The sequence below is a fragment of the Micropterus dolomieu genome, linkage group LG23, assembly GCF_021292245.1.
Source record: "Micropterus dolomieu isolate WLL.071019.BEF.003 ecotype Adirondacks linkage group LG23, ASM2129224v1, whole genome shotgun sequence".
Taxonomy (NCBI): Eukaryota; Metazoa; Chordata; class Actinopteri; order Centrarchiformes; family Centrarchidae; genus Micropterus; species Micropterus dolomieu.
In genome coordinates, this window is record NC_060172.1 from 33176194 (window position 1) to 33202783 (window position 26590).

The 26590-nt window shown below is 40.9% G+C and overlaps 1 protein-coding gene across 1 annotated transcript in view; it reads left to right on the plus strand.

Moving 5' to 3' along the window:
- pknox2 (pbx/knotted 1 homeobox 2) overlaps positions 1–26590 on the plus strand; it is a 97250-nt gene that overhangs the window by 50089 nt on the left and 20571 nt on the right. The window contains 4 exon segments of the mRNA XM_046039232.1: positions 3492–3598; positions 6510–6646; positions 23847–24018; positions 26259–26444. Coding sequence (XP_045895188.1) covers positions 3512–3598; positions 6510–6646; positions 23847–24018; positions 26259–26444 — 582 coding nt within the window. The 5' untranslated portion in view covers positions 3492–3511.

A 26590-nucleotide genomic window follows, 5' to 3' on the forward strand; every position in this document is an offset into this window, starting at 1 on the left:
TCATTAAAAGCACCGCTGTGCCCAAGTACAGCCACACAGAGCCTGGCTGTTGTCTCAAGTTAATTCTAACATGCTGGGATGTAAACACTCATCATACTACATCCCTTCCACTCAAATCATCACCCATCTTTGGTTTGGTAGGAGAGTGATTTGAGTTGTGCTCAAGAGCGCTATAGAAATCAGAACATCACAGTTTCGGTTCATCAAGCAGCCAACTCACCAGCGTGGATATTTGATACATGAGGACTGGATGTAGCTGTGGTCCACACCTGTGTGTCTCTGTCAGTCCCGTCACCTGAAGTGTTGATGATTCAACATGGGGGACTCACATCTTTGTCTGCAACAACTCTGCTTTTAATGAACTAGTGTAAAAACCCTGCCAGGTCACAATGTGCACTGGAGTGCAGTTTTCCATGCTTTCTGTGATTAAATTACAAGGAGGATCGGGTTTTCTTTTTATCACCTTGGTTTGTAGCAGGAAGGCTTCCCATTCCACATGTACTGTGATAGAAGTTCAACATTGTCCAATAAATTTACCTTCAAACCATGGCAGCCAAGAAAAAGCTTTGGACATGGTTGAATTGTGGAGGCCAGAGGCTGTGATCACGTCATATGTGACCAGATAGGGGTTTTCATTTCAGTGCCAGCGGTAAAACTGCAGCTATGCCACTGACTAACCTTACATCAATATGGCAGAGGCTCATTCTATGCCTGAGAATTGTTGGAAAATTGAATGCTGAATAGAAGGGTTTCTTGCTGCACAGATTCCGATGAAAGAGTACGCCTGCCTCCAATCCAAATTCACAAAACCCTTTGATGTTTGTTGGAATAATTTTATGCCTACTTCTCATTTTCCATTTTATGCTTGCTTTTGAATTTTGATTGCGACTACAGGCACTTTTCAATTGATATGCATTATGAACTCTGTAATAATTCAAAGGCCTTTGTTGAGGAACAAACATGTCATTTGTCCTGAAAATGAATTTTACGACTTATTGTGTAACCGTACACCTTTGGTGAGTTCAGAGAGAGAGGTTGCCAGACAGTTTCCTTTACTTGGAAGATTTGTACTCAGTACTTTGTACTTAGTTTCATGAGGCAAGTTTTTTGGTGTTTAATTTCACTATTGAAATTAAATGCCTTGTTTGTTGGTGTTTTTGCTGTGTTCTTGTCTGTTCTTGTATGTACATTCACGCTTCAGCAGCCATGGTATGGCATGTGTTTGTGCGCTTATTATATCTGTGGGTGTGTATTTATGGACGCACGATTGCCTGCTCAAATTTGGTGTTTGGTGACTTGTTCCTTCGAGGGATGGCAAAACTTGAGAGGCCGCCTAAAATACTGTGCAGTAATTGGAATTGCTTTATCTTCAGTCTCATCAATTAATGTGCAATTTTCCATTTAATCACTAACACGCTCACTGCATTTGCAATTAAAATGAGGCCTGATAACAGAGAAGATGCCTTTCAGCTGATACCAGTTGGAATGAGAACAGAAACCAGAAGACGCAATCAGTACACAAAATGACTCGCAGAGACATGCACATGGCACACAAACAAGTGTGAACACACACAGTGCAAACAGTCATGCTCATAATGTTGCACTGAATACACACACACACACACACACACACTTGCATGCACAGCACACCCAGAATGACATGATAGAACATGCAGATTTGCAGCTAAAACCCCAAATTAGAACTCTTCAATGGAACTAAACCTTCCTTTAACATCAAAATGTTGGCAGCAGCCGTGGATCCAGATGCCACTCAAATCGAGAAGGGTCTCAGCCAGTTGTCTTGTCTCTGACTTTCCACTCAGAGACGTTGCCAGGGTCTGAGTCTCAGCGGGGAATGAGCTCACTGGCGGGGAACGTCTGTCATGTATTGTCCTGATTCTGAAGAGAGGGATGAGATGTTTGCATCACTTCCTGTCTGGCGGCAGGAACCTGAAAACTACCCAAAGACGAGGGGCTCAACACACAGATGTGTGTGACAATAGGAGGAGCTGCGTAATACTGCTCTAATAGTGTTAATTCTCACCAGAATTAAACACACCATCTCATTACTGTTCCTGCAATATTCCTACTTAGTGTATCTGTGATATCAGTGTATGATATTCCTTTTATAGTATTTCTAGATATATAGCATCACTTGCACGGCATTCCTCTGATTAATAAAGTTCTTTTTTGTCCGGCCATAACATCACAGCTCAGAGTCACATACTGCAAACCCTGGCCTTTAGTGGTCAGGTGGGTTTACTGCACATTTGTATTTCCTCAGGCGTTAGTTCTGAATGTTGCAACTGGTTCAGGGATTTTGCTCAGATGTTCCAGTTCCATTTGACTAGCTTATAATCAAGTGTTTTCCTCCAGGTCAATACCATTCAGCTCGAGTGCACCCGTCCGCTGTAACTGCTGCCTGTCTAATGCGGCATTATAAGGCTTTTTTTAAGTCCAGTGGCTCGAGGTATCTAGCAAACATTTGGACTTTAAGAAATGTTGATTTGACAGTCTGCATAGGTGTATAAAGCACCTAACTGAACTTTGTTGTGTCATTATATATCGATTTGTGAGATCAGGTCTTAGATTTATGGTTTGTAATGGTTAGCAGTACAGTTTGATAAAGGTTACTCTCACATCTATTAAAACACCCTTTCCCCCCCTAAGGTCAAATAGGTAAATTACAGTATGTACACACATAGGTTATATGTAGCTTCGGGACAGAGCACCTGCTGTGCTGGCCTACAGTAAGTTGTGGTGATAGTAGGGGGTCTGTGTGTGTTTGTGTTTCTGTGTGCAACATACCCCTGAACCAATTAGCTCCATCAGTGGGGGTGGGGGTGGCGGTGATGGTTACAGTGGTGTTCCACAGGGTACAGCCCTCAGCCCCGTGGGGTCCTGGCCACTAGCAATTAGCCCACCAACAAGAGCCCTAATTAGCCCTCTTGATTGGCTTGGTAACAGTGCAACAACAACACCAGTAACCAACTCACAGAGACAACCAAGGTGACTCCACCGTGATACGTTGCTTTAAAGCCAGGTGTACTGTAATTAGTAAACAAGCATAGCTGTCTGTAATTGGTAAACAAGTAGTCAGGTTTGTTTGTGTTGTCATTATGAACCTGCTGGTATGTGAAGTATTTCTGTAAAGGAGTCCATAATTGAGTCTTGTGTTACTTTGTTTTCTTTCTGCTTGGTAGCATAGCACTCAGTGTTAATACATCATCCTGGCTGTTCTGTCAGCTCAATGCAATACATGCAGTGGGAGACTGAGGGATGGGTGGGGTGGGCGGGTGTAAATAAATGGTAAATGGAGATAGGGAAAAGGAAGTGTGAAAGGGAACAGTGAGATACGGCGTGAGAGTCTCATCTCCTATTATTTAATCATAGCAGCACCTGCTGGCTGCTGCTGTAATAGAATTTATAGAATTTACAATCACTATTTGCACTTTATTTATGTTTCTGTTTTCTTTTTCTGTTTTTCCCAGTCTCAATGTGAAGCTGTCCCATGATGCAACATGTGTCCCCAGCACCTGCAGTGACAATGATGGCCACCCAGAGCGTTCCTCCACCATCGTACCAGGAGAGCCAACAGGTCAGAGCTTTCATTGGAATTTACTTTAATGCTTGAAGTACCAAGTCATACATGTCAACATGTAGCATGTTTGGAAGGAATATTAAAGGCCTCTCACTATGAGCAACCAGGTCCTACACTAATACATTGTTTTCTGTCAAAGTGACTAAAATTATGATTGTTTAGATATATCTTTGTGTTTGTTTGATGTGCTCTTCTTACTGGTTTAAACTGGGCGAGGCTCAGCTGGAAAACGGTGATGTCATATATTTTGTGTAGCAATCGGAATTGAGTAATCTCAAAGTTTGAATCATAAGCTGATAAAAGTTAATTAGTTTAAGGAGATTAGCTTTGAGTCTTAAACCTTCAATATATAATGCCTTTTTCTCCCAAACTTCAGCTAAACTGTTATTTATTTAGCCAAGTCAGTACCTCAAATTTAAAAACCAAGTTTTCAGGTGATTTAAATTTCAGGTTCATAAAGCTTTGTTATCACATCAAACTAGGAAATATTTTGTGTTTAGATATGTGGTGTATGTGTATATGGCCTATCTTCCTTTTTTTTTGCTAAAAAGTCATTTGCTGACAAAGCTTACATGGTGACCTCAATGTTTTGGGTCACGTAAAAAACCCCAGAGAGGTTAAACTTTATGTTAGATCTCTTGTAATCAAACTCCAATAACAGAAATCCAAATAGACCACACGCAGTATTTGGGATTTGGGAGGGGAAGTGCAGCGTTAAGGATCCAATCACAGATGCAGAGCATATTCTTCTATTGTATATAACCATGTTTTACAGCTGGGGTCTCTGAGAGGTTAAACACAGGTAGTGAGGCATTATCTGTAGTAGAGAAAGGAAACATATCATCAATTTAAATTTATAAGCAATTCTCATAAAACTTAAGTAAGTCGTAAGTGTCATGGTAATAAAATTATAATATCATAGTACTGCATGTTTGGGTCTTCAGGACTCCAAACAGAACATTAAAATTAACTACAGTAAAGTTACAATGTTGTCACTGTAGAGAACATCAAAGTAAACTGACTGCAGGAATATTTTAGGAAGAATATAGTAATATAGAAAGGTCACTATAAACAGTAAGTGACTAGTACAAATACAATTTAAGTCTATAAGAATGTTATAGCAATAATATAGGCATAATGTTATAGTGATACCTTATAAGAATAAATGTCATAAGGTAGCTATAAACCCACCAAACATATGGGCTCTACAGGAATATTGTTGTATTGTTATTTTATTATGAAATTTATATTATTTTTTATTAAAGTTGAATTGCATTTTATAATTAATACATAAGAGCAAGAGTGCTACATACTGTATATTAAAGTGTAAGAACAAGAGATCAAGGCCCCAGCCTGCGGTTTTCAACACAACACATGATGCCACCAACAGGTCAGTGTAATTAATGTAGCCTAACTGTGGCTGGACCCAGGCTTTGTCCAACGCCTCAGACCAGGGAAGTAGAGCAGGTTCATCCGACCGCCTAACCCTCATCCACGCCACCTCTGTCTGCTTCTGCCCAGAGGATTAGTGCCAGGGGACAGCTCCCGAGTTGCAGTCTCTGCACTTGGAAAATGCAAATGAGAGCTAGTTAAGTGTGAAGAAGCTAATTTATTTCCCATTTGGTGCTGGGATTAAGACTTGAAGCTTCCTCCCTCCCGCCTCACCCCGAAAAAAAAGCCAAGGAAGGGGGGGGTGAAGGGGAGGGGTTTACACTCATCTCCTCAGAGAGAACAAATGAGAGAGGAAAGTGGGGTAAAGGATGAAGAAGACAATGGATCGTGTTCGTTAAGCATGCCAAAATAACATCAAGTACAAAGTACAAATAACACAAAGAGAAGACTCTAATGATTCTATGTTGAAACTCCGTCAGTGCTGTGGTTCTTCAGAGCATGTATGGTTTAGCAGTATGGCTAGTTTTGAACACACTGTTCAGTTGCTAAATGCTAATTGAATATTTATTGTTTAACAGGAAAATTTGACTGGGCTCTATATATGACCTGAGCGTCCCTTGTTCAATTACTGAATCTATCCTCTCTCATTCATTTTGCTTAACAGCTCCTTTACAAGGCTACTGACCTGTCAAGCAACAATGACTCCTTCCAGCTACATCCTCATTTGTAGTCTCTTGGCATCAGATGCATGTTGCACTTTATTGCTTTTGAGAAGTGATTAAAAAAATTACTTAGACCTCACGAGCAGCTGCGTTTTCATTACAAGGAAAAGAAGTCCAGGTGAGGATTGTACATCACTGATAAACCTTTTATTAAGGTCATGTGATGTTTCAATTTGATCTGATTGACAGTAGTTCATGGAGCAGGTTTAAGTGACTGAATGGTTTGGTAGCAATCACACAAACAACAGCAAACGAAGCCTCTTCTAAAGCTAATTAAAATCTAATTATTGGTTGTTTTTTTTGCGACTTTGATCCATTCAGTTTAAATAATTTTAACTGAAATATTTACATTAAACACATTTTCTTTCCTTGATTTCTTTCTTTGAATTTATGTTAAATCTTGATTTGCACGTAATGTGATGTAATACATTATATGAAACTTCTAGGGATGGCAGTTTCTGTCTGTTAGTCAGTCCACCAGGTGGAAATATCTATTAGATGGGTTACCATGAAATTTGGAGTGCCCCCTTCGGTGTATTGATGGCATTCAGTCACATTCCCATCAGCTTCATCTGTGTTTTGTGCAAATGTTAAAATACTTACATGCAAAATTGCATGTAACAGTAACATACTGTAAAGTAAAGCCTCACAGAGCTGCTAGCATGGCTGCAGATTTTTAATCTTCTTTATTACTCTCTCCTGCTTCAACTGTTGAAGCTAAAGAGCCCACCTGAAAACTGTAACAAAATAGTTTAAATGTAAAGTCATTTTGTGATTGTTTTATGTGTTCCCAGATGACGGGCACAACTCAGCAGAACAGCAAGACCCCACAGGTCCATATCCCAGCAGCCTCTGCAGCAGGAAATACCTCTGTCAGTGTGACCCTTGACCCCCAGGCCCAGCTTGAGTCTGACAAGAGGGCCGTTTACAGGTTAGTTTAAAATCCTATGAGAAGTTTGTGCTTCATTATAGGGTCTGTACATTTGTCTTGGGTAAACAATGCAGAAATCTGAACCAAAAAACAATATCTGCCAGAATCAGAATCATCACGTTAACATAGAGCACTGACCATAATCAACCTGCAGTGAAACACTATTTTCTTTCTGTTATCACTTTTGATGCAGCCTTTTGATGAATAAATGTGGCTACTTGTCAATCTAGTTTTGGAAATGTGCACAGTTCTGCCCTTGAATTCCACTTCATTTGTACTTCCTTTGAAATAATTACTGCATTTTCTCTCTGGCCCCCTGCTGGCTTTAAGAAATTGTACTAAATTGACTTGATGTACTACTTGCCAATGAAGTCCACATACACAAGTGCTGTTTTAATGTTCTCTGAAACTAACCATGACATAAACCCTTTTGAAAATTGTACTTGAAGGGTGCCTCTTTCAATTTTCACTTAGTTTCGTTCATAAACCAACGAGCACCTTCAGTAAATGCTTTCACTCATCAAAGGCGAGCAGAAGCACCCTCATTCTCTTTGAATTTAATAAATTGACTTTAAAGTAAGCATTTGACATACTGGCAAAAGTCAGGCTGTTTCTCTGACTGCTGTGCAGCGTATATTGGGATAGGCTCCCGCCTCTTATGATTTCGGATTATTAGGGGGAGACAATGAATGAATGCATAAGTGAATTAATGCTGTCTAATGCTTTGCAGTCATTGTTTTGGGTTATAAACACCCAAGAGTGCTAAAGGAAACCAAAAAACATATTTAAATCAAAAATGTTCATCGGGCAAACAGAGTTGTTTTTGTGTAAGGCTTAAGGGTTAAATTGTAAAACATAATTTATTTCTCTTTCACGCCAACAGTCATTTTCAAAGGTAAGCATCACTTTTCAAGTGGTAGAGACCTCATTTTGGAATAAAACCACCAGTTTGCTCATACATCTACTTTCTGATATGCTTCCAAATATAGAAATTAACCTTACTGCACTTTTGTGAAATGATATTTCAATATGTGTCACAATGAATACATAAACCATCCCTGTTTATTCAAGGGGTGTGAAATATTTGGTCTTTTTCATTCATAAAAGTATTAATGCACTTTCTGTAAGTAGACTTTAGGATGGATTAGCAGAAAGCTCTGTGTAAAAGCATTGTGAAGTGACAATTTTCACACTAAACTATATGCTTTTTGGCTTTTTTTCTTTTTCGTCACCCTTATTTTAGGATGTTAACAGATCACCCTACAGACATTTGTTCCAAATTTGATTCTTTTATTTACCATGTAGAAGCCCTTGAAGGCACTACCTTGTTAGGTGTAGAAAACGAGGGAGAAAATCACCGCTGGGTGAAACCCAAAACTCTAGTAAAAAAAGCACCTCTCTTCTCTCTCAGCTTATCACTAGAATATTGATGCACCCTTATAATGAGCTTGTATTATCTATTTATGAAGTAAATTATTTAAAATACAGCCATTTTTAATCGAGCTGGGCGATTCCCCGGTGTAGGCAGCAAACCAACAACTTGCGAGATTTGTTGAGTCGGATGAGACACAAGCTGCCCTGCACCGTCTGCCGCAGCCCGTCCTGTAACGATGACACTGCAGACTATGTTGAGCCGCCTGTCCCGGATCCTCTGGTCCCACCTGCAGGCACCAGCGCTCCTGTCTGAGGAGGTGTGAGCCCCCGCTCAGGCCTGAGGCGAGCTGCTGTAAAGTCCTTAGCAACTCCTCTGAGATATGAGGCTGCCTTTGATGTGGAATAGAGGGGGGGGGGGGGGGTTTGGATCTCCACTTTCCTCCCGTTGTTTCCCTAAACCACATACAGAGGAAAGAAAGAATAGGGGAAGCACACAGTAGCAGCTAAACACAGCAGGAATTGTTGTAACATTGAGACAGGCCTTAATATTTATAGGTTTATATATGTGTGGTGTCAGCTATGCAGCTCTCTTGTTGTCTTCTATAGAGAATACATTAATGTTAATAATGCTAATGTGCTTTATAAGCTGCTTGATTGGAGTGCCTCTATAAGAGCTGGGTGCATTAATTAGTGTAAAACTCTTCTAAACATGCACAGTAGAGGAGGGCTTGCAGCAGTGCACTAGTGTGTATTGTGGTGCGGTGGTAAAGCCCTGGAAACTAGTGAGCTGTAAGAAACAGGAAGACAGTGCACATGCTTACACATGTACAGTATAAGTGCCTTGCTATTTGTACTGGCAATGCATTTTGTATTTATATCAATACCTCTAAAGCTGACTAATTAACTGTATCTGTATCTGTGTAACCTGTACACACAGAGAAATATAATTAATGGAATGTTTCACAGTGGTAGGCAATAGAACCAAATCCAACCAAATTATTCTACTTTAAGATTGCGAAAGATTGCAATTTCCCTATTGTAGCTTGCATGAAATTTATGTGATTTGTTTTATAAATCGACTGTAGAGAACAATATAAGTACAAGTCTGTAGTAAGGACCAGTAAACATAACCCTGATCATACTAGAAATCAACACCCCCACGTTAGGAAAGAGAAGGCAAACCGATGCTACTGTGCTTCAGTCACTGCCAGGCTATGTCAGTCATACAGTCTATGGTTCTAGAAGAAGTTTAAAACAAGATAAAGAACACAGATGCATAATATGATTCATTTCATTAAATGCAACAAGTACCCCCTTTAAACCAAATAATAATCACTAACAAACCCAAATAGGTGGAAACAGAAATGATGTGGTGTTAACATAACAGCAGCAGCAGTTTAATTCATCCATAAGTAAAGCAAGCCTCTATTTATTGTGGCTGGACACCATGTCGATTACATCTTCTGTTGTAGTGCACTATAAAATTGCGTACATGAGTGCACGGTGGTCATCTATATGTCTCGGGGCTGTGATTGACTTGCGACCCATCCAGGGTGTACCCGGCCTCTCGCACACTGTCAGCTCTGAAGGATAGGGGATGAATGGATGAATGGATGGATTATCAGAGTCTGCAGGATGAGAATTAAATAAGATGGAAACTTGCGTTACTTATCAGTTTAATGGTGCTATGGAGAATATTGACCCAGCAGAGTCTGTAAATGTGTATGATGGCCAATTAAAATGTTGTGATCAACAGTCTCAGAGGCAGCGCTGAGCTCAGGGAGCAACAAGAGCTCATGATTCACTAGCATGTGCCGTTAAAATATGATTATTTGTACCTCTTAAGTGAACTCCTTGCTGTTCTGTATTCAGAGGAGGCAGAGCAGATTAGAATTTTTGGAATTATTTTTGCCCATGCAAGGAGCTAATGACTAAACGCACCTTGTTACCTTGTTATAAACGCAATTAAATTTGACTTCACAAGTCACCGTCTCCCACAGTGAGTCAAATTATGCAAAGAGACGCAAATAGCACTCTTATTTTAATAGAAGTCTGATCCGCCAGTGTTCCTTCCTGCCTCTACACGGTGCTCATATGGGGGCTGTAGACTCTAAAAAGAAAAACGCATAGATAATCAACATCTCTGCCATTTTTCTTTAATTATTTTACTCAAGAAGCCTGTGTGGGCTTTAATGTTTCTTTTCACTAATTGCTAGAATGCTAACTTTATGAGGAGATGTGTGGTTTCCTCTCTCCCTCTCTCTGTCTCTCTGCCTACTTTGTTATTAGCAGCGGAGTAAATGTGTGATAGGGTAATTAGCCTAATGAGTTGTGGCATTTACTATAAAGATCCTTCTGGATTCTCAGCATCTTATTAAAAAGCCAGCAAGGCTTTTGTTTTTCAGGTTTGCGGATGTTGTGGTTGATGGAAACTGACTCGGCTCAGAGATGGAAACATGCACTTAATTGAAAGAGACATCATAATAGTCCTTTCTTTTTTTTAAAACTTGGGTAGAAGAGTGGTGTTTACCAGAACACGCTGTTTTAAGGTCACACTTTAATGAGTTTGTTTGAGTTAACTGCTCACTTGCTTTACATGTAGAGGACTTAGGGAATCAGAGATAAGCAGTAAGATTCAAGATTATGATTCAAAGTGTTTATTTTCAGATGTTTCCCTGTAGACTGAAATTCTTACTTTGCTGTCCACATCAAATGCCTACAATAAAAATAAAATATATGTATAAATAAAAATACAATAAGAATACGATAAATAGAGATATAAAATAAGCTACAAATGTAAAAAGTGTGAACATCAGACATAAAAAACCCAAATATATCCCAGATATATACACTTTGTCGTTGTGCAGGCAGATGAATTAAACAGTTGTGCAACTGATGAATTATATACATGATGAATTATGTACATGTGGAAATTGTGCATGGAGCAGTGTGCAGATGCAGTGCAATTAACATTGGCATGGTACAGTTTAGGGATGGGCATGGTTATGGAATCTACACGCCTATTAACTGTTTGGGAGTCTAATGGCAGTGGGGAAGAAAGACTTCTTCAGTCTTGTAGTCTTACATTTCACACTCCTATACCTCCGACCCGAGGGTAGAAGTGTGAACAGTTCATGTTGAGGGTGGGTGGGATCCTTGATGATGGAGGCAGCTCTCCTGTGGACCTGATGGTAAATGCTCTGCAGGAAGGGTAGTGGAGTCCTGGTGATCTTTTCAGCTGTCTTCACCACTCTCTGCAGGCGTTTGCGGTCCATGGCAGTAGTGCTGCCATACCACACGGTGATGCAGACGCTCAGAATGCTCTCAACAGTGCACCTGAAAAAGTTGCTGGGGATCTTAGGTTACATACATACAACATCCTCAGCCTCCTTAGGAAGCCAGCTGTGTGGCGTTCAGTGTCCAAGAGAGGTCTTCGCTGATGTGGACGCCCAGATATTTCATGCCGCTCACCCTCTCTACCTCAAGCTCCCGGATGAACAGTGGCTGGTGAGGTCTCCTCTCCTTCCTCATGTCCACTATTATCTCCTTCGTCTTGTCTGTATTAAGGGTGAGGTTGTTGTCCTCGCACCATGCCACCAGGCTAGTCCCTTCCCTCCTGTAGTCCGCTTCGTCCTTGCCAGTGATGCGTCCTATTACTGCGGTGTCGTCCGCAAACTTCAGTACGATGTTGTCCTTGTGGGAGCACAGTCATAAGTGAACAGGGTGTGGAGGATGGAGCTGAGGACGCATCCCTGTTGGAGTGCTAATGTTTGTTATAATGGTGGCTGAGGTTCTTTTGCCAATCCTGACTGACTGGGGCCTGCCAGTTAGAAAGTTCAGGAGCCAGTCGCAGAGTGTGGGCAGTCCGATTGCAGACAGTTTGTGGGTGACTTTGTGGGGGATGACTGTGTTTCTCAGAAGTCCCAGGCCGTATTATACATCTGCTGTATACAGTAAGAGCCACATTCACTACACTTCAAAGGTCTACACAGTATTCCAGAAAGACGGCTCTTACCTAAATTGTCTAGAATAAAAAACACAATCTGTTCTTTAGCTAGTTTTTCTTACAATAATCTATTCACCAAAAAACAGGAATAAAACTGGATATACTCTGTAGTTTTGATAGGATCCTTTCACAAAGATGCTAGTGTTGCGGTGCAGAGCCCTGTATGGTGCATATTATCATTCACTCCCCTCCATAGTGGGTCTTTGCTGAAAGCCTCTCTCATGCTGGTCAGCCTGGGTGTTTTGCATTGAAACTGGATTTATAGGATATGTGTGTGTATTTGTGGGAAGGTTAATGTGCCGTCATGCTGACAGTTGCCAAATCTCTCCAAGAGATACAGGAATTTATTCAGCCCCATGTTTATATTTGTATGTGCACTTGTTAATGGCATAAAAGAAGTGAAGATTTGACGACCTCTCATGTCGAACACAACAGGAGGGAGTGCGTTTAATTTGACACGTCCAAGGATGGCGTTATCCACATTTGCACTCGCCTGTGTGTTTGTCTGCTTCTGTAATGCACCATAAAGTCTGTTTATCCTCACTGCCACAATGCTTCAATGCATCCTCGACCACTGTGCTGCTTTTCCAGCAGTGCAAAGACTCGCTGTCTGGCTTAAAACAGCCCGTGCTTCGTTCATTTAGCAGGTCAGCGTGTGTTGGTGCTCAGCTGCTGCAGAATGCAGGAAACTGTGTCAAAGCTCAAGTAGTTTTATTGGCTGTTTCTTTCAGATGGGTCCGTTTTTATGAGTTTCCTCACTGCTTGACTTTGGATGAGAAAGGAAGTCCGCAATTGTCTTTTCTATTTCTGTTTTTTACTTTAGCAATTTACTAATCCATGTTATCTTTTCCTGGCACAAGACTGGCCTGTAGCAAACATAGTTGAGAATAGAACAGCATTTGCACTTCACAGCTGTCAAGTAATGCCTTCTGGAAACATCCATTCATTCAGACTGAACTTTTATCATCATTTCTTTGTTTCACCCATGAAAGGAACTATTGGTAGATGCAGAATTTATATAGGATTGTGTATATTTTAAAACATCTTTTTTAATATCCTTCACAGATGAGTTTCTGCAAGGATGTCATTTCCACTGGGGACCTCCCCCCTGCATACATACATGTATATCAGATCATATCATATATATTTATATATATATAGGGGTGGTGATGGGGCAGTGGATAAGACACATGCCTTTGGTGTGAGAGACCCGTTCAAATCCCCACTGTGATACATTGTGTTGCTTTGGATAAAAGGGTTAGGGGTGTTAATGTAAATATATATATATATATATATATATATATACATGTATGCAGGGGGGAGGTCCCCAGTGGAAATGACATCCTTGCAGAAACTCATCTGTGAAGGATATTAAATATGTAAATATATAAAAAAGTACATATATATACTCAAGTATTGTCTGTATACATCTGCAGCCAGAATTCCACACAGGCGTACAGTTGCCAGTGTGGAATTTTGGCTGCAGATGTAGCCTCAGCCTGCATTGCTGGTTATGGTTGAATTTGGGAGCCTCAGAGAAACAAAACCCCAATGAAGAATGAAAAGAGAGTTTGAAAAGAAAAAAGGAGACAGGATTTATTCAGGTAGTGCCGGGGGTTCTTTGTGTGTGTGTGTGTGTGCGCGCACATGTGTACAGTACGTGTGTGTGTACCCTCCCACCACCCTTCCCACACACACACCCTTACACAGGGTGTGCTTCAGACATGTAGCCTGGGGAAACGGGGGCCTTGTCAGGAGCAAACACAGCAGGACTCCACCACAAACTGGCTTCTAATATATGGGGGTACAGCAGGCCTGATTAGGCTGGCAAACAGTGGGGAGCAGAGAGAGTGCGAGAGAGACCTCCATCTCACGGTCTCTCCAACTCGCACACACATTCACATAAACACATGCTTTCAAAACCCACCCTCTGCTCTTTCTGTACCCCCTTGGTGGCCTGCCAGATTATTGCGAAAGCCGACTTGGTCCATAGATGACTTTGCTGATTTAATTTGAGCGTGTTTACATGCACAGCTCTGCATCCGAAGGTTTAACTTTTATCAATGTCGGGAGAAAACCTGATAATGTAACTCAAATTTTAGTGACAAACTTAAAGAATAGTTCATGTTGTGACTGGAAGTTCATTCTTGACCTTGGAAACACTACTTCCAGTCAGTAACTGGAGCTTTTGATTGTATAACAAATCCTTCCTCAGTAGATGGAGTGAAATATAAGCCTTGAATAAGCTGTGTTCAACATTTATGATGGAATTAAATATAGAATTTAAATTCACCCAGGATGAATGTGTTACAAACTTTATTTTATTAGAGGGTGTTAAATATGACCGCTCATTACAGAACAGTAATCCAGTCAGTGAGTATGAGCTTTCAACATAATCAAGAAATGACACAACAAACTTTTACTAAACGTCTATAATCAATATTTTTTAACAATGTACAAAATGACTGTGTGGAAGTTACTCTGTTCTAGTTATGAACCTACAGAGAATTATCACTTGACTCTGCAGCTCCACTTACACTACCTGCTCAGCACCAAACAGCAGACAGACACAGTTAGCTAGTTCTAGAGCTAAAAGAGAGTGAATACTTTCGACTACGTCAGGAACCGTTCATCTAAACGCCTTCAAACGTGGCTGGTGTTGGGGACAGTGTTGTGTTTGATACAAGTTGCACACGCAACACGTTCAGAATTAATAAAGACACTAGAGAACAGTGCTGAGCAGAGCTTTGCAGCAGCAACGGCGGGGAACGTTCGTGGGGGAACAGCGATGTGGCTGGCGCAGGTGGGGCTCATGCTGCTCCGCTCTGTAACAGCGATAACTGGGCACGCTGGCAGGGACGGGAGTTATGGTCATCACGCAGGTTTGATATGTTAGAAACGAGCATGTTGAAACGGAGTAGTAAGAGTTGTATGTTTTATGTTAGGTTCTAAGGAAGCGCTGAATATCTAACAGTATCTCTGCCATTGACATGTTGTTTCAGTGTCATTAATGCAGGGGTCGCCATAAAAGTTTGGCTGCCTGGTTAACCCAGTCAGTATTGCGTAGACCTTTCAATCGAAGAGTTGTGTGTTCGGTCCCCCCTTGTACGAACATGTTTTTTTTTTCCCTCTTCAACAAATTAACTATGAAGAGACTGTTCCACATGCTCACAATAAAGCATGTGCTGGACTGTGTGCGTCCCAGCGATTGGTCCACATCCATCAACCTGTGGACGCTTATTTGAATTTCCCCAGCATCTCCAGGCAGAGAAAACTCCTGTGCTTCTCATTCAGGGGAATCCAATCTCATGTTTCCTCGGGGCTCTTTCAGAGGTGTGTTAAGCAAGTCACAGACTCTTTTGAATGTCTTTCAGAACTTTTCAAAGTAAAAGCTCTCAATTCAACTTGAAATAAAGCCTTGCTATTGCTGTCATGACTGAGATCTATTTCAGCACCGGCCGATTTCAAATTTAGGAATGTATTTATTTGGCCTGCGGGTCGCCTATTGCCGACCACTGCTGAAGGTAAAACCAATGGAAGATGCACATTTTGAACAAAAAGCACAGGGAGGCGTTACATCAGTCCCCTTGAACGGGCACTGCACTAGTCACCTTAAAAGGTGATATATCAGTGTTGTGTTCACTGTATATTTCTGCTGCCCACTAGTGGCCAAAAAAAAAATCAGTTGAAGGTTCAAAATAACTTGTAATCCGGCTTTCTGACTTCATAGGAGTCAAGAGTCAACACCAATTATTATCACAAGTAACTCTTTACCGTCTTTTCCCCCATTAAGAAGGATGGGAACCAACAAAACTTTTTTGCACGCATTTTGCTTATATTGCCACAGCAGCTTATAAAAAGGAGTTACAACCAAGCATGAGATCCCAGTTTGCTTGTAAGGATGAGGGTTTTTGATATGTTGATTGACAGTGATATAGACATGTTGGTTCATATGTTAACCTCACTTAAACAGTGGGGACTGATAGGTGCCTTCTTGCCATGTCGATTTGAACGTTGGGATTAAAAGTTCATTCTTGACCTTATATAAAATCTCACTACAAGGTTTATTATGTTCCAGAACAGCTACTAAATGTTTGTCAACTTTCACCTGACAACAGCATGCTTTTAATGCATGTCATGTCTGACCTTTTTGACATGTGCTGCCCTCTAATCAAACATCAAAATCAAGTGGCACCTGATTTCCTTCTTCAGCCTCTGACTCACCCACCATGAAGCAGATGCCACTAGAACTGCCACGTCCCTCACCTTCATGTTTAAGTCATTACGTTCCCCCGCTGGCCTCTGAATCTCCGCTTTGGGCTTTTCGTTGGTGACCCAGCACGGTGCAGTGCTGGAGGGTGGGGACCGTGCTGACTCCACTCACTGGCCATCCTGTAAATCGCTCTTTTATGGCCCTTGTAATGATCCCCCAGCCGGCAATCTCCACTCCGCCGCACTGCAGATAGAACCTGCCGCTTCTGGCAGCCGACTGGGGGGCGGGGGAGCTCAGGATGGTTGCAGGAGGTAGTGGGAGACTGGAAAACAGAGATCGCGTGACCATGAACTCACACACACGCAAGCAGACACATGCGGCTATGTTCACGTTCATAAAAATGCATGCCTTTTCACACCCCATCTACCTTAATCCCAACTTCCTGTGTAAAGGTCATAGAAAGCGCCGAAGGGTAGTGTTTTTACCTCACTCTAAGTTGGCGAGGTCCAACTGTGTGCAATGGTATGTTGTCAAGATAGACATTTCCTCATGCAAACCCTGATTGCCTTGATAGCTTTAGCCTTTTACATCATTTATTCCAAATCTGGCTGTTAGCTGCAGAGCACTAATGACAAGGTAGAGCTTACAATTCCCTCAGTGCACCAACAATAAAGCTAATCCCAAAAACCCATAATGATTTTACACATATGCCAAATTTGAAAGATGTTTGTCACTTGTTTGTTAAGTTGTTTACATATTTCAGTTGCATTTAAGCGCTGCAACAAAGTCTATTGAACAAATGTAGTTTAATATACTTCACTGTTTCTGAATGTTAACCAGTGTCATTAAATAAGACATGCTTTATTATTTCTGCTTAAGAATAGCATAGAAACGGCTGATAAATGGGAAGGCTCACATGGTAGCTATATTATTAGCTGTAAAAGCAATGAAAACTAAGAATTTGGCAGGATTTATTTATTTTATTATAATGGCTATGAGCTGCCTTCAGAGTTTTTGTACCTATGCATGATTATTGTATGTGGCTGTGGTGCCATATTTGTTTTTCGGTCGTCCATGACAGGGCGCCAACTTGGTAGAGGTCCATGAACAAGAATAGACATCTCCTACCCTCCTGCCTCCCTCTCTCCCGATGACATTAGGAAAGACATCTTGCCTCATTCTAGAGCATGCAATAAAACTTCAGTCAAACCATATAAAACATTTGTTTTTGGAAAGTGCTCTATAAATAAAGATCATCATCATTATTATTATTATTATTATTATTATTATTATTATTAAATATTCCAGCACGTTTAGGCTACATTGTCTTCGCTTTAAGTTACCAGATATCAGAGTGATATGATCTGATATGATGAACAAGAAACATTTCTTATTAAAGTAAATCATTTTGTATGTAGTAATAACAAAAAAATAATTTCAAAACTATTATTATTATTATTATTTATTTATTTATTTTTATTTCATTTTAAACATGAAACGCAAATATTTTTATTTGACTAGCAGCAATTTGAATTCATTTTATTTTGAAATGTGCTATGCAGTCATTATAGACTGTATAAAAGAAGTGGACGTTGCCACAGTGATGTCACACTATTAGTTTGTGGGCTACCAATTTGAATAACTTACTAAATAAACATCATGCTGTGTTGAAGAAGACTTGAAACTAGCAAGTGAGGCCATAAACTCATAAGGAAAATGTTAACTGAATCACATGAGAAGTAGGCAAATTCTGTGATAGACTTCGGACTTCTTTTCAATATTATGTAGCTGCAGTACCGGAGGCTGCAGTTTCAGGACCCCCGCAATCCCGGGACCGCAGTTCTGGGACCGTAGTTCTTTTGCAACAGCGCCATCTAGTGGAGTGGTGGTGGTAATGCACAGCAACACGGAGGAGGTTAACCCTGTCTGCTAGCATGTCGGCCGTGAGACCGATGTGCGCAACTGTAGGGTTAACCGGTCGACATGCATATAATCAATAACTTAGGTTTAGGCACACACTCGGTGATGGTTGTGGTAAGGGTAATTGGCTTCGGGTTGCTGTCAGGAGCAACATAGCTAGCCCGCCAGCCAGCTAGTCTGCTGTTTAAAAGGGTCCTAGAAATGCAGTTCTGGTCCTAGGATTGTGGTCCTGTAACTGCAGCCTCCGGTACTGCAGCTACATACTACTCCTTCTTTTTGCAACCGGTATAGTTGCCCCCTGCTGGTCATTAAAAATAATGCAAGTCACTTCTGCATTGGCTTTTTTGCATCGCAGTTTATATGTCCTCAGTCCTGCATCAACTCACACAGGAAGCGTTTCAGAAGCATTTCAGCAACAGAGCGTTTAGCCTGCCCAACGTTGTTGACTTGCTGTTTGTAATTTTGTGTGCTTCTACAACCGATCACAGCTCTCTGTGAACCGTTTTCCCCAGTTCCCTGTAGGGCTGAATTTCCCACATGGAGCATTTCAGAATAAGAGCGTTTCACCTGCCTGATTTTGCTGAAGGCTACATAGTTTATTTGTTTCTTTTTTTGACTATTTTAACTGTGTTTTTTGTTGATATACGATTACGAGTCTGCACATTTTATTTTGAAATCCAAAGGATTCTCTATGCTGTTTCAGAATCAGAATCAGAAAAACTTTATTGATCCCCGAGGGGAAATTCTGTATCTGACTTCCTGCCCGGTTCATCTGCTCTGTACTGCTTGACGCGTCTTCTGTCAAAAATAGACCGGCTGCCTATTCTCCAGCGCAGCGGAGCGGAAAGATGCTTCTGGGACACGCTGCTGTGCTTCTGGTGTGAGCACAAGCATTGACTACAATGGCCGCACATAGCTCAGGCAGCTGCAGCACAGCCGTAACGGGCGCACACGCCTCCTGTGTCCGGTGTGAGGCAGCAGCTCGATGCACAGGGTATCATCATCTTCATGACATTTTTTGACAAGACTTTCTGTTCTGGTTCGTCACCGTTAATTGCTAGATTTGCTTTTCTTTCAGAGTTGCTATTTGTGCTTTTTCTTTAATGCGCACACAGTAGTGTATTGACCAGCCAATAAAGGTGTTGTATATTCTGTAGCTCTACCCACAATGCCCCTGGGTCCTCAGGCATTGCAGTACCACATCTCCTTGACAGCAGATGTCTGTGAATACATGTGTTGGTGTATGCATCTGTGTGATGTTTATAAAGCAACTCTTGGTGTCATATTGTTGACACGAGTGGGCTGACATGTCTTATTCTGTTTGTTTCTAGATATTAACACCTGTCGAAAAAAAAGAGACAGTTAAATGATCACCCCACTAGCAGAATTAACCACATTCTGTAATAAAAATAACACGTAGAGAGAGTAAATAACTTGTTAAGACACCATCTGCGGTGTTGAGAGTCACCCTGTTTGCTCTCAGTTATAGTCCCCCCTCTCCTTCACCCTCACCCACCCAGATTCTTCTCCACCCCACAACAAGCAGACATTAGACAGACAAGGCAGAGACTCTCCACTCTGCACGTGACCCGCCTGTTTAGTATTCCTGACACGTCTGGCTGAGGGAGCGGCATTAAATTGGGATCAGGCAGATTAGAGTATAATATAGACGACTATTAAAGGCTGCAAATGAGAGCCATGGGTTAGAGCCTGAGCAGGGGCCCAGTCTGCCTCCATGTCAGTGCAGTCCCCAACACTTGCCACGCACATACATACATACACATGCATGTCCACAACAATGACACAATGTGAAATAAAAATGTGAGGAAAAATATGACCTCGTGTAGACAATCGTTATCAAGCAAACAAAGTACCACTAAGTGCTAAAATCGCTTCTATATCCATGTTTTCTATCCAATTTGTGTAGCCTTCATTTATCCAAGGTTTAATGGTCCAGGCAGCCCTTTTAGCGACACCCTCCTCCACACTCACATATTCACACCTGGAAGTGATTTGGACCAAGGGGGGGAAAAAAGGATAATTCTAATTAGACCTCCTTTATTATAAATTGAAACTTGGGACAAACACAAAGTTGTCTTTTACAGGGCGATACCATGGATGTATTAAAGGTTCAGTGTGTAAGATTTAGTGGCATCTAGCAGTGAGGCTGAGAATGGCACACCCTTGTCTATACTACCACTGCACCCCCACCTTTCAAAGAACGTAGGATAGCTACGGTGGCTGTCCCAGGACAAAAGGTGTCATCTTCTGAGACAGCAGAGAGTAGCCAGTCAAGAAATGAGGTTTCTTTAGCTAGATACATAAAGAAATTATATTTTAGTACATTTTTCAGTAAAACCACACTGAGAAGGGAAACACGTTAATTCTCTCTGTGATTATGTATCCTCACCAAAACAAACCGCCAACAATAATATCCGGCCCACGGTCAGATTATGGTGCTTTGATAGAGGCAAAAAAAAAAAAATAAATAAAAATACTTTGATAGTGATGCTGAAATAGATTTCAATCATGACAGCAACAGTTACTCACATAATCACTTCCTCTTTAGTGGTTTTGCCTGCAAAATAAAAGCGCAAGAACGTTTTTTGCTGCAAGGCTTAATTTCGAGAGCTTTTACTTTGAAACATTCTGAGTGACATTAAAAGAGCCTGTAGCCTGCACCTCTGAAAGAGCCGTCAGACAATGTGATTCCCCTAAATGTCCTCTTCCTGGAGATACTGGAGACATGAAAAAGTGTCCTTGGGTTCATGGCAGCAGATCAAATACTGGAACACACACACTGCTGCACATGCTTTATTGTGAGCATGCGAAGCAGTCGCTTTATAAGAGAGGAAAAAATATTTCTACCCAACATGTGATCAAACACACAACCTTCTAGGTGAGAGTTCTGTGCTTTACCAACTGAGCTACCTGAACACTGTAACAAGTAAGCTCCATATTATGCCTTATATTCTCACCCACTATCTAATGGATGAAAAAACTACTAATACTGTAAAAACATGGCAGCGCAACATGGCAACGTCCATGAAGCTAGAAATGGCTCATTCTAAGGTAATAAAAACATAACGGTTCATTATGTATGGTCTTTATACACCACTGAAAACAAAGTTATGGATCTTATATTGCATTTCTGTAAGTAGATACTCCTAAATATTACACACTGGACCTTTAAGAGAATAGAGAGGGATAAAGAGGGATAGTCACACCATTTCATTCACTCTTTTTTGAGGGAACTATTAAAATACATGGAGAAGGACACGGGGACAATACACCTGGTTAAGCTTTCTGATGTACCAGGAAATATTGCACTTGGTTACCATGGTTACCAAATGATCTTGAAATAACAGATATGCTAATTAGATCGCTTCCTTGACCGTTGACATTCAGCAGATGGATTTAATAGTAGTTTAGCTTTGCTTTCACTCCACCAACGAACCGCACCGGAGTCCTCTTGGTACTAGACTGAGATCCTTCTTTTAACGCAGTCTCATTATGATTGTTTAGTCCACACCAGAGTTTTATTGGCAGCTTTCACACTAGCCTAAAGAATCTGGAAAAAACACGCCAGAGCTCACTGGTGCCAAGAGAATAAAAAGAGGTTAGGTGTGATGGCACCCTTATTGTGCAATCTCGCATAAAACAAATCACAAAAAACTCTGGTCTAGATGTTTAAAAACGTTAGTGTCGTAGGGGCTTTCGTGTAACCCAGAATCAGATTTGGAAATGCTTGAAGCTTTAAATAATATGAAGACACAGTCCTGGATATTTTGTATTTAAAATCCAGAATTACTATATGTGTAGAGGAATTATTATGTCATTGCTTTTTGTTGTTTTAAATGGTACATCATCACTAACACATTTGGCTTCATTGCTTGAAAAAGCCTTCATGCGTACCATGTACCTCTAAAGCCACTGGATGTGGAAATAGTTAAATGTGCCACTAGTAAGCAGCTTACAGGGGTTGTATAACATACTGCCCAGAGTCCTTATCATAATTAATTTGACCAGGACATGTGTGGGAGAGAATGGAAGAGGCAAAGTGCAGAAAAGAAGTTGGGCTGGAATAAGAACATGGGGGGAACAGAGATCACCACTATAAAATAAAGCTCTTAGGGGCACAAAGATTCATCTGTGCCAAAGCGTTTTATATTCTGTCAGTCTCCTATTCAAGTTCTTCTCAGATTTTATTGCTTTGTAGCATTGTGTCACCCCGGCCATTAGGGCAGCAGGTTTCTTCCAAGTGGAAATGCTCAATAGTTTGGCATGTACAACATACAGCAGCATAGTATGGACCATTGCACAGTGTATCGGGGGGATCTTATATGAGGGACATTGCCTATAAAAGGCAGATGGTAACAATGTAGGTGATACTGTGAAGCCTAGCGCTGTCACTGGGCCATGTCCTATCCACTTAAAGATTTTATTTTAATCTCTAGCTGAACCTTGTCCGGATGTTCAGCATGTCCTTTGGGGAATGTCATGGAGCTGCCACACTATTAACAGTACAGCGAGGGAGGGCGAAGGGTTTCGGTGGGGAGTTCGTATTATGTCTTGAGTTCTATTCACTTGCATTTTTCTATTTAGTCACTCCATTGAGAGTCCATTAATTTGTCTATGTATGGTAATAAGTTTTGCATGGTCAACTGGACATGCACCCAGGGCACTGTAGCCATAAGGAAGTGGGTAGAAATATGTGGAAAAGGAATCTTTTTATATCAGAGTAGACGTACATTGAATAAAAATGTTATATAATCAAAAAGCTTATAAGGATATTTTGTAACATAACCAATTCAATTTCTTGCTGAGTGAAAATAAAGTAACACGTTCAAGTGTAATGTTAAAAAGAAAAAATAAGTAGCTTGAGATGCAGCTAAAGATCAGAGAATTGGACAGTGTTGTAAAGGAGAGAGCTCTTTCTGATGAACTGATCATCAGACTTGATGGACAGTCCTTTCCTAACATTTATATTTTATCTTACTGTTACTTGTTCTCAAATGTCATAAGTTTGAAATTGACTTTTAACTGGTTTTGCTTTGATCTTGTGAGTATTATTTCAATTTCCAGTTCCAAATTCAGTTTCAACTGCTTGTAAAGGTCTGCCAAAAGACCCGCTGCACCTCACAACTCACAGATATGTGTATTAGAACTTTATATGGATGTATATAGCATGTCTTTTTTTTCCTAGCGCACATGCTGAAGCAAGTGAAATTCCGAACAGATTTTTTTTTGTGCTAGTCCCTTAGAATCAGTGAGCTCAAGGTTCTGTCAGTAGACCTGACATTTTGCTCCTTCATGCAAAATCACAAAAGCCCCCCCCCACCACACACACACACACACACATACACACACACACACCTTTGGTTGAAGACTGTAGAAAGACTTATTGGAACAGATAGAAAATCACCAACTGAGGTGGTGACAAGAGTGACTGCACCAGTAGAATGAACTGCAACACCCCAAATTCCCCAAACTCCTAGGCTACAATGCATGAATTACCCTTTCATGAAACTTTAAAAAAATGCAGTGAAATGAGCTCCACTTCTGCCTTGATGCAACAACATTTACTGCTTATACACATATAATAAAAGACAACATCTATACAAACTGACACACACTGTGCCTCTCTCTCTCTCTCTCTCTCTCTCTCTCTCTCTCTCTCTCCTCAGACATCCGTTGTTCCCCCTGCTGGCGTTGTTGTTTGAGAAATGTGAGCAGGCCACACAGGGATCTGAATGCATCACGTCAGCCAGCTTTGATGTGGACATTGAAAACTTTGTGCACCAGCAGGAGCGAGAACACAAGCCCTTCTTCAGTGAGGATCCAGAGCTGGATAACTTGGTAAGCCAAGAGCTCTGACATTGCTGCAGTTTTAGTTTGCTAGTTAGTTCAGGGAACCTTCCAATGTCAAACTAAATCAAAAAAATAAAGGTGTGGAAATGCTTGTTTGTCTGTTTACAGTGCCTCCCATCATTACTGCTCCTAATCATTTGCTCCTTCGTCATGTAATCTTTTCCATCCTCTCCCTGAACTTCCTCTTGCTCAACCGCTAGCAGTAATTGCAAATTAAGACAAGGAGGATGCTGATCATGTTCACTGAGAAAAGAGGAGGAGGAGTTGAAGCCATACAGACACAAAGACAGAGACAAGAATTAAAAAGTGCTCTCTTACCATTACAGTACTTGGAACACCAGGCAGACAAGTGCTGAACAGTCAATTAACCCTGCATCTGTGTGTTTTATGAGGCACTGGGTGCGGGCATCCCTCCCAGAGGGCACTAACTCTTCCACAGGGCAGTAATGTTACACTGGGTCTGACTGGCTGCGATTGGCAAAGAGTTACTGGTCCCTTGATTAAGTGAGCGCAGTTTAATTAGCTGATTTATCTCCTCCTTGGCCAAGCACTTTTCTGTCCATTCTGTTGACCTTGAGTGGTGACTTTGAGGGAGTGCACTAGAGTGTGCCGCACAGAGAGGAGGAAAGCCAGGCTGTTGATGGTCAGATTACTGCTAAAGAGAAGACAACACAATTATATGGATACTGCACATTTACTCAATGCCAGTTTAAAAAACACTAAAAACAAAAGCCCACGATTCTAACTTTTTTCTTAGTTTCCAACAAAATTCTAAATATGTTCAAGTTTTGTTTTTTTTCTGTTGTATTTGCCTTTTCAAATAGCTTTAGAGAAATAAACTTTAAGGTGTTTTCCAGCATCACAAATCAAATTAAATGGTCTGAGATTCTCCATATTGTGCATCAGTGTCTTCAACCTCCAATATGACAGAAGTTGCTTTCTGACCTCTGCTAAAATGAATGAATTAATAATTTCAGGGGCATCTATCTGTAAAACCCTGCCTCATTAGCCTAAAGAAACTACTACATGGGCTCCTTTAGGCCATTCTTAATGCCTCATGATGGTCTGAATGCTTCCCAGGAACACTGTTGAAAATACTGAAACACAAAACTCAGTAATTTGCATGACAACAAATAAACTAAAACTAATCAGCACAATATATTAGTATTTCTAATCAGTATTAAGCTTTGTACAGGTTTTTACTACTGGAAGATTAGTCTTTAATAATACCCTAAAGTGTTTTTTCTCGTTTTACTTTTTTGCTGGTTAATTGTAAATGAGTGACTTGTCATTGCTTCATTATTGAGTTTTGTTACTGTGAGTTGTTACTGTGAATGGAACATGCCAGTCTCTTCAAGTCCCCCTTTAAAACAGATTCCATTGTCTGACAAAAGTTTTGAAAGATGAAACCATACATGTTGTTCATGTTGTTGGCTATAAGGATAAGTAAATTTGATGGGTTTGAACAAGATTTTTCTGGTGAAGCTAATTAGAAGGAGCGTGTCCGACAACACTAAAATAGACATAACATTTGCTCAACCTTAATATCATGAAAATACGCTATTTTATATGTTGTGACCCACAAAGCCAACCAAACAGACAGACAGTGGAAACGTTTCCCTCTCAGCATTGCATATTACAGGCTCAATCTGTTGATTTCTGGCTTTGGGAGAGTGAAGGACACTTCCATCCGATCACAGAGCTCATGTATGCAATCTATATATAGTATCTTTGGAACAAACATCAAAATTGAATGTCACTCCTGTCTCATCAATAAAATAAATTGCTGCATGTCACTTTCTTTCATCAAATATCACCCTTTAAAAACCGCCTGTAAACACCACATCTCACTTGTTCCACATCTAGTGTCCTGCAGTCCAGTCTTCCCATTTTAAACAGAAATACCTGCGTTGCAAACTGGAGGTTTTGGGTTTGAAAGAAGTGGGCAAATTGACGGACCGACCGACCTGCCAACATTGCTATACCTAGCCACTGTGTTTGGCTAAACAGTCAGGATAGGTCTCTGCTAGGATATCTTTGTCCCTGCTTTTGACCATTCTTTGGACTGATATAATAGATCAGGATCATCATGATCCTCTTGAAGTCCAGCACCTCAATAACATCGTTATTAATGCGAACATTAAAATGAAAACCAACTAATAAAGGGATTCCATTTGGTGGAATGTTGTGACAGTGATCTGTTTATGGTTTATCTCTGTTTCCTTCAGATGGTAAAGGCCATTCAGGTGTTGCGAATCCACCTATTGGAGTTAGAGAAGGTCAATGAGCTCTGTAAAGACTTCTGCAACCGTTACATCACCTGCCTCAAGACCAAGATGCACAGCGACAACCTCCTCCGTAACGACCTCGGAGGACCCTATTCTCCGTCACACACCAGTCTCAACATGCAGCAGGTCTGTAGATCTTACACTTCCTTGATGGTAGCCATTCCCAAGATACACCTTGTAATTTGTCACCAGGTACATTTTCATGTTGGGAGTTTTTCAGTCGCAAACAGTAGAGCTACCTCTTTGCTTACTAGTGTCTCTCTGTGATCCCC